Below are 12,664 nucleotides of genomic sequence, written 5' to 3'. Positions count from 1 at the left end.
AGTTTTCATTTAGTTTTTGTCCCCATTTTCTACTCATCCATCCATACACTGGGTAAAGGAAGTGTGAGCCACAAAGTTTTCACAATCACACGGTGACACCACGTAAGATACGTAGTTGTACAATCCTCTTCAAGACTCAAGGCTACTGGGTTGCAGTTGGACAGTTTCAGGTATTTCCTTCTAGCTATTCCAATACACTAAAAACCACAAAGGGATATCTATGTAACACAGAAGAATTAACCTCCAGAGTGACCTCTCTACTCCATTTGAAATCTCTCGGGCCAGTGAAACTTGATCTTGTTTCATTTCTCTTCCCCCTTTTGGTCCAGAAGATTTTCTCGTCCCAGTCATGTCCCGTGTTGCCAGGGAGATTTATACCCCTGGGAGTCATGTCCCACGTAGGGGAAGGGCAGTGAGTTCACCTGCCACGTGCCTTTGCCCTTCTCTCGCCCTTCCAGTTCTCTCTTGCTGTCTGCACCTCCTGTGTGTCCTGGACACAACAGCCCACCCCCTGCAGAAGGGACACATACCTCTGGGACTCTGAAGTTTTCTGAGACACTCATTGCAGAAAGGTCCAGGTGGTAGGGGTGGTCCATTCCAGTAACTTCTACACTTCTTTTAGATGTGATAAAAAGTGGTAGGGCCATTTTAGCATTGTGCCGGAGGGAGAGCCAGGGGGACTGTGTGTCTTTGAGACCCAGACATAAGCTATTTCAGAAGACCAAAGTGGGAAGGGAGTGATGTGTCATGTAGTGACTGTGAAGGAAAGCATTTTTAAAAATTGACTTAAGTGGGAAATGTGGACAAAGGAAAATTCCATGGAAGTTATTTGAGATCCCTTTCCTTTTGATGGCTCTATCCAGCGTTGTCATCTCAACATGGTGGTAGTTGGAAGTGTTCTTTCCTAGATCTGTCTCTTCAGGTATGTCTTCTATCACTGTATCTCTAATCACTTGCTCAGTGTAATTTGTTATTCTGGAACCAATTGTGCTTTAATTGCAAATGTTTTACTTAAAGAAGGATTTACCAGCTTGTCATGTTTCAAGCATACCTGCAGAAAGCATCCCCTGTTGTTTTTACAGTTTACTTGGGGTGGGAGGGTGGAGAGGATTTGACGTATGTGCTCAGAATATGCATTATGAATATTTATTGCAAGAAATATCAGTCTGCCCCCCCTGGCTCTGAGTAGGTCCTCTTTAATTTCTACTAATTTTGGTTGTTAAGGCTAAAATATTTTGTTTTGACTAAAGTGACAATTTAGCCTGCCGAAACCAAAGAAGTTACTTTGAGAGATCACCTGTTCTTCCTAAAAGCACGTATGATTGACTTTCTTTTTCCTTTTGCAAGCTGACAGGTGGTTGCTGGATATCTTAGGAATCGAGTCTTAAAATGTCATCTGGCAAGAATCAGGGAGCCCACTCCTAATGTCCTGCTACACCAGGAGTGTTTTCTCAGAATCTGAGCATCTGAAAGGGTCTCAAAACACACTTGAGATGAGAAAGAGATGGTCAAAGAGAGACACAGAGTTTGCCATCTCAAACTGGCAGGCTCGCAAATTAAATTCAAAATTAACATCTTTATCTTGAAGTTAAAGAGAATGTGGAAGTTCATACCCTTTACCATACCATAAGCGGCTGACTGTAGAACTTACCCTTTCTCAGGGCCATCCCAGTGTTTTCTTCCTCCCCCACATTCAAATCGTAATGGAGTAGACAAAATTCTAGCAGAACAAGGGCCACTTCTGGGATCCTATTAAGCACCATCAGGACAAATTTCAGTTTTCCTTGTGAAACATAATTAGAAAAATCAGGCAAGGTGCTATGCCTTCCTCTGCTTTTTAGTAGCCTTTGTCAACTCTTCCAAGCCAGGTCACTTAGAGAATGGAATATTTTCTTCATTTCTGAGCTAAGAATTGAATGAGTGGATTTGGTCTTTCCACTTGACACCACAATCAGGCTGTGCAGTGTCTTATAGTCATTACTGAAATGAGCACTTTAAGTGTTCATGGTTGGTTATTGAGGGATAGACCTTTTCATTTGTTTCTGTGGAATTTAGGAGGCAAGACAGAAGGCAGGTCTATCTCCTTTAAGACTTCGTAACTCACTTGGTTCCCATTGCTCCATATGAGAACATGACCTGTCAGGGTAGGGCTTCCCAGCCCAGGGATCATTTCCTCTGGCCAGTGCACCCTGGCATGCTTGCAAAAAGAGAAAAAAACAAGAACAATATTGTGGTGGTTTGCCCCTTCTACCAACGGCTGCTCAGCCCAAATGTAGATTGAGGCTGGCCCAGGCAGAGAAGGAGAATGCACACACACAACTTGACATCCCTGTGCAGAAACCAAACTTTCAGCGAGTCGGGTTCGTATTATGGGTTTCCCCTGTGCTTAGGCTTCCACATTGGCCTTCTGGATCCTTGGTAACTTGCTCTTTGTAAAGATCAAGATAACAAAGACTCCCTGCAAAAATGTAGGTGCAGCTTTGCAGCAAATAATCTGCCACCTCTTGGGAGACTTACCTCTATTAGAATCAGTTTTCTTATCTGTAAGATAGAGATTTGTTTCTTTGACTAATAATAATAATAATTGATATTTGCAACACTAATATTACTGTTATGTTAATAATTTACTAGTTCAGATTATGTGTCAGGCCCAGAACTAACCTGTGAGATAGGTTTTGTGGTTGTCATGCCTGCTTTTAGAGATGGAGAAACAGGAACTCAGTACAGCCTGGAGGTGTCCAACCACATTTGAATCAGGTCTGCCTGAACTAATACCCATATAAAGTACCCAGTGGTGTCTAGTGGTGTGAAATGGTTTTTTAAGCTTATTTACATGGATGTGTCACCTTCCAAAGGAAGATGCAGTGCAGAAATACATCCCACAAGATAAAATAAATGGACTAGGGATTCGGGTTGAAGGGAAAAATAAGCATGGGGAAGTACATTAAATTAGGAGCAAAATTTACGGGCAGCAAAAATGGTCAGCAAAGTTGACAGATGTGAACAGCAGGCTTGTTCCTGATACTCCTACTGGCCATAGCAATGCAGGAAAGAGAAGCAATTGTAGGATTCATGGTGTCTGTTAGATTGCAAAGAAAATACAATAGATTAGGAAAAACAGTTTATCTTGGTACTAGGATCTGAGAAAAAAAGTTTTTTACAATAAGTAGACCATGTGAGGTAGTGGAAAACACCCCCCATACAAGCCTATCACACATACAGAATGTTTCAGTTTGTGCCATCAGTGGATTCACAAGGAATGAACACTGAGGCCTCATAAATTGTCAAGAAATGCAGAAGTTAGAAGTGAAATATTTCAGGGGCCCTCCTAATCCTTGATGATATATGCAGTGATAAGGAGAAAGCAAAGCCTCCTTGGGATATGACAGCTCAGCTGTTGCCTGTATTAGTGTTTTCCAGGGAAACAGAACTGATGGAAGATATATATCATGTAAATATTATGAGATTATAGGAATTGGCTCACACAGCTGTAGGGGTGGGCAAGTCCAAATTCCATAGGCAGGCTGCAAGCTAGGAATTCCAGTGAAGATTTTCCATGAATTCCCCCAGGAGAAGCCGGCTGAAGTAGGGATGGAAATTTTTTCTCTCATCCAGCATCAGAACTCAATTTTGCCAATTTCTCTGCCTCTCTTCCAGTTTCCAATAACACATTCATCATTTCCTTGTAAGTCCTCATCAGAAGTAGCTTTAGTATCCATATCTCTATAGTCCCTTTAAGCAATCTAGTTTTTTGTTGTTTTTTTTTTTTTTTTTTTTCCATCAGGCACCTCACAATTCTTCTAGCCTCAACCCATTATCCAATTCCAAAACCATATCCACATTTTTTGATATTTGCGATAGCAGCACCCCACTTCTGGTACAAACACTATTTTAGTTTCCTAGCTGCCAAAACAAATACCGTGCAATTGGTTGGCTTAAACAATGGGAATTTGATTTGTGGTCTTAGGGCTCGCAGAGGTCAAATCAAGGCATCATCAAGGCGATGCTTTCTCCTGGAGCACTGTGCTATTCCAGGCCTGACTGATGGCGATCCTTGGTCCTTTTCTTTTCTTTTACATGGCAATGCACATGGCAGCCTCTCCTGGCTTCTCCTTTCTCTTGGTTCTATTGACTTTCAGCTTCTGACTGCTCTCTCCAGCTTTCTCTCTGTTTGTGACCTTCCCTATGAGGCCCTCAGTAATAGGATGAAGACCCATCCTGATTCAGCTAGGCCACACTGTAACCGAAGTAACCTCAGCAGAAGGTCCAATTTATAAGAGTTCATACTATAGGAATGGATTAAGTTTAAGAACATGTTTTTCTGAGGTATATTCCCTAAAATTGTTACCCTCTCATTCGTCAGTCTCAAAGCAGATGTGGTTCTGATGTGGGCTTCAGCATAGCCAATGATCCCAACCAGCTGTATGATGATGGGTACAATATTTAAATCTCCATGTCTCAATATCCTCATCTGTAAAATGGGTATAATAGTATCTCCTTCATAGGAATGATGCAAGATAAATGGGCTAGTGTATACAAAGAGCTTAGAACATTGCCTGGAAGTTAGTAAGTGCTGTGCATATTAGCTAGTAATAGATCCAGTGGCAGAAGTAGGAGTATTTGTACTGTTAGATGCTGCAGACCTTTTGGGTTGCTCATCAGACTAGAACTGTATGTCCCTCATGGGTTCTAATTGAGCAGCAGTTACTAGTGGAAGGGGGAATCATCTATATTAAATTCAGACAACCTAAATCATTAAGAACATCTGTTCAAAGACTAAAAGGCCAAGGAAAGGCATGCCGCCTAGATCCAGAAATAGCTTCTAGCAAAAATGATTTTTCTTGCTTCTCTTAAACAAAATGCCCTCTGGCTTCCAGCAAGTTCAGTAGTTTGATAAAAGAAGCCCCTGTCCCTTCCCAGCCCGTTTCCCCCAGTGGCTTGTGGAAAGAGTTGGGCTGGATGAGCTAGCATGTCTTTGAGCCCTAAAGTGGGAGTGGGAGGAACTTTAACTGAGTCAAATGAAAATTGAATTCTGGGCCCCCTGGAAGAAATTCTATTACAGTTTGTTTCCTTACCAGAGAGTTCCATTACCATTTATTAATGGCAAAACAAAAACATTTGCCAAAGGCAAGGAGCCCAGCTTCCTTTTATCATCTGCCTCGCAGTGCCCAGATCTGAGGAGTTTCCTGACAACAGGACTTAGGATATCATTGCATTGGGCTGGTAAAGGGGGCATGAGGGGTGCTTGGAGCCAAGTTCTGACCAGTAGATATGAATCTGAAATTTCAAACTAATGTTAAATAGAAGTCCTGTGACTTTGCTCACCAAAGAGTCAGATCCTTTGCGGTGGGAAGGGAAGAGAATCCTAAACAGGTTGTGTTTCACTTCCTTACTAGTGGGTTGCCATATGACGCTCACAATTGCTCTCTGATTTTTCATGGGTAATTTGAACGCTTTCGGTCTGAAAACATCTTGGCCATGGTTGAACAACTTATTGTGGGGCTTTGTTGGGAACTTTAACTTTAGCATTGGTCAGGGTTTCTTTGTGAGGTCCCACTGGCAAATTTCCTCTGGCAGTAGCTGCTCCTGACAACTAATGTGTTTTTATCTTATGGACTGTATGTACACCTGGTAAATGATATCTTCTCCCTTTTGCTTTTGTTGCTAGGGAGCTCAGAGGCAGAGTGACAGCCCACTCTAATGAACGCTCGTGGAAACGTTTTGAAGGTTTTTTCTCTAGCCTTACTTTACTTTGTACTTTTTTTTTTTTCCCTTTGCTTAGATTTTTTAACCTGCTTTGAAAATGATTTCTTTGCCGTGGCATTTAAGTGATGCTCCAAGGCCACCTCCAACCTCTAAAATGAGTTTAAGTTAAAGAAAGGTGGCTCTTCCTCCAGGCAGACAGTCTTGACGTTGTGCTCTTGTATTTATTCATCTGTCCAGGTCACTCCAAAGACTGACCCTGATGGGTTCTGGGCCTGGCCTAACCCCCTCAAATTGAGCAACTTTCTGTTTATTTGTTTTATGTTTTGGCCTGCTACAAAACAGTTAATTTGGGCAAAAAATCATTTATTCACTGATTTCTTTTTTTTTTTTTTTTTTAAGTTCATGGATAGTTTTGGGGTCTTTGAAAACTGCTAAGAACACAAAGGTGAACAAGATTGCTTCATGGTATCTACCCTTCACCCTCATGGAGGTTACATTCTGGTGTGGTGGTCAGTAAACCAATAAACAAAGAAATTAGATCGTTGCAGGCCTTGCTCAGTGCTAGGAAGAAAATATCAGGATATTGTAATAGAGAATAAAATGAGAGCCTACTTAAGGAGGTCAGGGGAAGCCTCCCTGTAAAGGGGATATGTGAGGTGGGGCTTTGTGGGATGAAGAGGAGCCAGCCAGGCTAAGGACAGGAGGAACTACAAATGCAGAGACCCTCACGCTCTAGTGAAGCCTGAGAGGTTCCAGGGAAAAAGTTCTGATGGCTCCAGTGACCACAGAGGAGGAAGGCATGAATGAGAGGAGGTCAGAAAGACCCGTAGACCCAGATTGACCAGGACCTTTTTAGGGCAAGGTGAGGAGTTAGAATTTTATCCCGTTTTTGATGGGAAGCCTCTGGATGGTTTTATTGAGCCTATTAAAAGTTTAAAGAATCAATCTGGCTGCTGTGGGAAGAAAGAGTAAAAGTAGGCTTTGTGTGGGTCCTGCAGGTCTCAGAATTCTGACACTTTGAGGTTGCCCAGTATCTTGACATTGGATTTACCTTGGTGAATGTTGCTGCTTCCCTGGATTTGGGAAGGTGGATTTTGGTGGGTGAAACTTGAGAGTCTGACCTGCCCTTAAAAGCTTAATCCTATGATGACTTGTTTATTTGTTTTAAGTCTCTGTCTTGATCCATCTTCTGCCAGACAGGTTCTTATTGCTGATGTTACGGTTGCCTAGGAAGACTGGTTCTTCAGACCACAAAAAGAATGTGGGGATTCGTGGAAGCATGGGTGCCAAGCCTTGGTGCAGTGCCAACAGGGGGCACGGGGCATCTGGGTTCATTTCCTGAACACCCTCTTTCACTCACTGACACTGATTTTTCCGAAGCGGTTCCTAAGCACAATGGTTGCTCTCTTACAAAAGACTCGGAATCTGTTCTGGTGTCCCCAAGTTTGCCTAATGTTCCTTTTTGATTCATATTTTTGATTCTCTTGTTTTCACCACAGTTTCTGGTGTCCAAGTCCACCACAGTCCTTCTCAAACTTTAGTGTGTATTAGAACCACCTGGAGGGCTTGTTGGAAAACAGACTGCTGGGCCTAAGCCCCAGAAACTGCAATTCAGTATGTCTGGGCTGGGGCCCCAGGTTCTGCAATTCTGTCAACCTCCTCAGGTGAGGTTGATGCTGCTGGTCCAAGGACTACTACACTTTAGGTAGTAGTAGGTAGCTCAAAATGTTGCTCAAGTCCTGGTTTTACAGGACACCAAATGAAGTTGGATACAAAAGCAGAAATCTCAGCACTTTTCTGACTAACCATCTGAACCCTGAATTGTACAGACAAGAAAAATGAATGACTTCTTAAAAAATTGTGTCTCCTGATTTTTGACATTATGTTAGAAACAGACAGTGATTCCTCTTGTGTAGGAGACCAGAGGGCTTGAAGTCGGAGGGAGGCCTTTCCTCTTCATACAGACCTGAAGAAACCCTTCCCTATGACATTCAAGACATGAGTGGGTTTTTGTTCTTAAAACTGTTTTATGGGAAGATGCTGTATAAAATTAATCAGTCTTTCAATACAAAAATGAATGCAAAGAGTTTTTGAAATGAAAGCATTCCTTAGTAAGAAACATGATTGTTAGATTCAGGATGCTGAGGGGTGATTTCTCATTTTCCCTCGTTAGGAAGCTAAAAGATGTTTGCATTTTTATTAGATTCAAAATGGTATGTCATGCAGATTGACCCATTTCTTCTTAACAGGAGTCCTTTGTGTTTGAACCCAACTGCCTTTTCAAAGTGGATGAATTCGGCTTCTTTCTGACCTGGAAAAGTGAAGGCAAGGTAAGGCACTTACCCTGCTCTCTGGTTAAGCCACTTTGTTTCTTGACAAGTAGACCGAGTGCCTCTTGAGGGCATGGACCCTGTACTCACTCATTCAGTCAAGTTGTTTTTTTTTTTTTAAATTGCATTATACTTCCAAGTGCCAGGCATTGGGATACAGTGGGGTGATCAAGGACATTTTCATAGCCCTCGTAGATTCCAGTCTAAGAGCAAAGTCTAAGAGCAAAAAATGTTACAGGTCATTAGGTGTCATTAACGAGAAGTTCAGCTTGTTGCAAGAACATCACGCCAGTCTGATTTAATCTTGGAGGTTAGGAAGTTTTCCTGGAAGAGATGTTCAAGCTGGAACCAAACAGGTTCATTAAACATGTGTTCACCTTGTTATACCCCATCCAGTGTACACCACTGATCAATGTTTGAGCCGAATTTAAGAAAAATAGACTTGTGGCTATATACAAGTTAGCGTTATCCCCACTTAGTATTTTATATACACATCTGTATTTAATGATATACATACATAATTAATATTGTATATATTAACACTTTATAATTAATTACTCCAAGTTGTATTCATGCACTATGGTTGAAATAGAATCTTTGGAGTCTTTCTGATGGTTGGAAATTATTGTTTTTCGCCCCCTCTTCTGCCTTACTCTGATTAGCATTTCCTTGATTATCAGAGACATTTGTTAAGCACCTTGTCTAGGCTGGAGGTCCTTGGAATTTAAGCTCATTGACTGTGTTGTATTCTGTCTCTCCAGGAAGGACAAGTGCTAGAATGCTCTCTCATCAACAGTGTTCGCTTGGGAGCTACACCAAAGGTACCTGGGACTGGTGTTTGCTGTTCTTCTAAGCACAGGTTTATTGAGGTTGAAAGTGGCCTCCAGAATGCTGGTTAACCTGTCACTGCCCCCAAATCATCAGCTGTGCGTTCAGGACAGACACTGTTTAGGAATCTTCCCATCCATAACTGTTGGGTGATTTGGATTGCATTGTCTATCTTTAGTTATGTTTAAACTGTTACTAACTGTTGAAAGAGAAGATGCTCGGGTGATAATCAGCACTAAAGAAACAGTTGTGTAACTCTGAAATTAATTTGACAAGTCCCCCCCCCCCCCTTTTTTTTAAGCAGTGATTCTCTTCTGGTTTGTTATTGACATGGAAATCTAAATGGCTCCGGTAGTTTCCTGTTTGTTTGCACCTGTGCACACAGATGCCAGCTCACCTTGAAGGCTCAGTTTGCTTCTGAGAAAAGAAGAAATGACAGAGCGCATAAATCAGCCTTCTTCACAGTGATTGATTTATTTGAATAAGAAGCTGTTTGCATAGTGGTGCTAGGAATTTGAAAGTCGCTTCTGTTTTGTAATATTCTAGCGTGGTATTTTTTCCCTTTTCCATAATAGACTTGCAGGATTTTAGATGTTCAAAACAAATATTATACTCCTTGCTTTAAAACAATTTTTAAAAAATAGCAAAGCAGTCATCTTTTATATGAGCTGACTTCTCTAGGTAACTGTATGTTGTTGGCATTTGCCTCTGAGTTCTTTTGGAAAACAAAGACACTATTTTCTTTGCTAATTAGGGTAAACTCATGTAACCTTCATTCCAATTTGAGGATGCCATGACCTCTAAAGATGAGGACGCTCCTGCTTTGTAATCCAGCCTGCTTGAAAGACTTAGTCTCTCTTTTGAGAGTAACCTGTGATTGCTGTGTTGTTGTGGCATTGCCACCCTTATCAAGGTTTTCCTTGTGTCTTCTGTGTTGAGAGGCCCTTTTGACCTTGATGGATCCAAACAGATTCCAGTCAGAGCCTTTCCCATCCCATTGCTATATTTCAGATCCTCAAGTAACTGTAACCAAAATTCTAAGGTCTTCACACATAGTTTATGTCAATTATACTGTAATATTTATCAAGTGATTTCAAACAATGGGAGTATTAACAGTTTCACCTCTGTGGGTTTTAGAATAATGCTGTATAGCTAGGTATTTTTAGATAGAAAGAAAACATTTGTCCCTGTTTATATTAATGTACATGTATATTATTGTGTGTGTGTATTATTATATGTGGTTCCTTTTTACCATGTTTCCACTGTCCTCTGTGATCTGACATTTCTTTCCTATCTGTATACCTCTCTACAGGATCCCAAAATCCTGGCTGCTCTTGAAGCTGTTGGAAAATCAGAAAATGATCTGGAAGGGCGGATAGTTTGTGTCTGCAGTGGAACAGATCTGGTGAACATCAGTTTCACTTATATGGTGGCTGAAAATCCAGAAGTAACTAAGGTAGCCTCAGTTAAACTCTCAGCCCCCAAAAACCCATATGGTGTCTGGGTATTTTTTATGTATAATATAGTAATTTTATTACATATTTTAAATTTTTATAATATATTAATTTAAAACATATATTTCCATTGCTTTGCTGGAACTTTTGCATAGAAAATTCAACAAGCACAATACCCTGTTACCCTGTCACTCATGTATGCCAACAACCTAAATACATACCATGAAGAATTGTAGGAAAAACTATCCTGGCACTTCTCAAACTTGAATGTGCACAGTAATTATCTGGGATCTTTTTAAAATGCAGATTCTGATTCTTTAGGTCTGGGTTGGGGTCATTTCTCACATGGTCCTATTTCTAATATGGTCCCGGCTGGTGCCAAATCTGCTGTTTTGAGAACCACAGTTTGCATAGCAAGGGTCTAGAAAATGCTGTCAAGAAATACAACACGAGCCACATATGTAATTTAAATTTTTCTAGTCGCCACATTTGAAAAGTGAAAAGAAACAGATGAAATTAATTTCAATCAAATATTTTATTTAACCCAATATATCCAACATGTTATGACTTTAACATGAAACCAGTATAAAAATTGAGACATTCACATTCTTTTGCTCATACTATGTCTTGAAAATCTGGTGTGTATTTTCAATTCAAAGGAGCTACATTTCAAGTGCTCAGTAACCACATATGGCTACCGTAACGAACAGAGCAAGTCTAGTGAGGAAATTCACCCCCACCCCCAACACACACACAAGTTTAATGGTCTGTTTTGGGTTAAGATCCGTCTTCTAATGCCATACCTAGCACGTCCTTGTCCTGGCCAGCGAGTCGGACCCACTGATCCGGAATCTTCATTTTAGCAAGGCCCCCAGTGACTCCTCTGTACATTTGAGATGCTCTGGGCCTTTGGGCTTTGGATTGCTTCTCTCCTCACGGTGGTGGATTTGTCCATTTTGCACTCTTGTTCCAGGTCGCCTCACTTTGAGAGAATAGATTTTGCAGTGCCTTCAAGGTCTATTATTACTCTGCTCGCATCAACACGTAGTTTGAATGGTTTCTTTAATCCTGCTGATCTTGATCTACACAAGCATTGTTCCTGCTTTTTGTAGCTCATGCCTTAGTATTTGAAAGTGTTGAGACAAAGGCCTTTTTAGTCACTCTTTGCCAAGAAATATTCAATCCCAGAAGCCTATGCTGACCACCCACAAAGAAAAACATTTATTAATGCAGATATTTAGCCGCCTAAAATTTTGAAAAAGAACAGCTCTGTAAACCTGTGTTGGCTTTCATCAACTTATGTCATATTACAAGAGACAGTATGACATAGTATTAAAGAATTTGGTTTTGGCAGCCAGATTTCCTGGGTTTCTAGCCTCCTTTTCATGACCAGCTGTGTGACTTGGATACCTGAATAACCTGTCTCTTACTTTCTTCATCTGTGAAGTCAGAATAATACAGAAATATCTGCTCTTAGGGGGGTTTTGAGATTCATGAGTTATTGCATGGAAAGTGTTTAGTGCACAGCTTTTCTTGTTGATGGCCCTTTGATGTTGTTAGCTGTTAGGGTCACAGAGTCACAAAATTTTAGAGTGGAAATGGAACCTAGAAAGGGCTTTTTACTGCCTCATTATTCAGAGGAAGAAAACAAAGCCAGAGAAGTTAAAGGAATTCACCTAAGACTACACAGCAGGCAAGAGGCATATCTGGCTAAAACTCTTGATTCCCAATATTATGCCACAAGCATGGTCTTGGGAAGATGGCTTAGATCAGTGAATGCTGCAATGTCTTGGCTTTCTATGATTTTATTGTTATCCCAATTTGTTTAAGAACCTATGTTCTGAAACCTATATCCATGAATAGGTAGTGTGTGTGTGTGTGTGTGTGTGTGTGTGTGTGTGTGTTGATAGGGTAAGGTGTATACTTAAAACTCTACTTACTTATTTCTAGGAACACTTGCACTGAAATTTAAGAGCAGTTATCCAGACCAGTGAAGATTGAAAAATAATTCAGTACTAGATTTTCAGTTCAAACCCAGTGTTGTTTAAGCCTGCTCTTATTGAAGAAGCTAAATGCTTTAGCTCCCAGGAACTATTACTTAGAGTTTTATATTTCACTAATCAAATATAAATCTCACTGTCCAAACTGGAGAGCCGATAATTATTAGAGCATATCCTTTTTATTGATCGACACTTGAAGATGATATTAACAAAATGTCTTTCTAAATATACATGTTTGTAGATCATCTTTTCTGCTTCCTGATTTCAAAATTTGAAATAATTCTATTAATCCAGATCATAATATTTACCAACTCCAGCATTGAGAATACTTTCTCCATCACTCTCA

At 40.6% G+C, this 12,664-nt stretch overlaps 1 protein-coding gene across 8 annotated transcripts in view; it reads left to right on the top strand.

Moving 5' to 3' along the window:
- The window catches only part of PLCB4 (phospholipase C beta 4), a 488,707-nt gene that overhangs the window by 347,070 nt on the left and 128,973 nt on the right, over positions 1 to 12,664 (top strand). For all 8 annotated transcript variants that reach the window (XM_037811318.1, XM_037811320.1, XM_037811319.1 and 5 more), the window contains 3 exons: positions 7,956 to 8,036; positions 8,798 to 8,857; positions 10,177 to 10,320. In XM_037811318.1, coding sequence (XP_037667246.1) covers positions 7,956 to 8,036; positions 8,798 to 8,857; positions 10,177 to 10,320 — 285 coding nt within the window. The remainder of the gene's footprint in view (positions 1 to 7,955; positions 8,037 to 8,797; positions 8,858 to 10,176; positions 10,321 to 12,664) is intronic.

The sequence above is a fragment of the Choloepus didactylus genome, chromosome 19 (assembly GCF_015220235.1).
Source record: "Choloepus didactylus isolate mChoDid1 chromosome 19, mChoDid1.pri, whole genome shotgun sequence".
In the NCBI taxonomy this organism is placed as follows: domain Eukaryota; kingdom Metazoa; phylum Chordata; class Mammalia; order Pilosa; family Megalonychidae; genus Choloepus; species Choloepus didactylus.
This window is presented reverse-complemented; position numbering and strand designations above follow the sequence as displayed.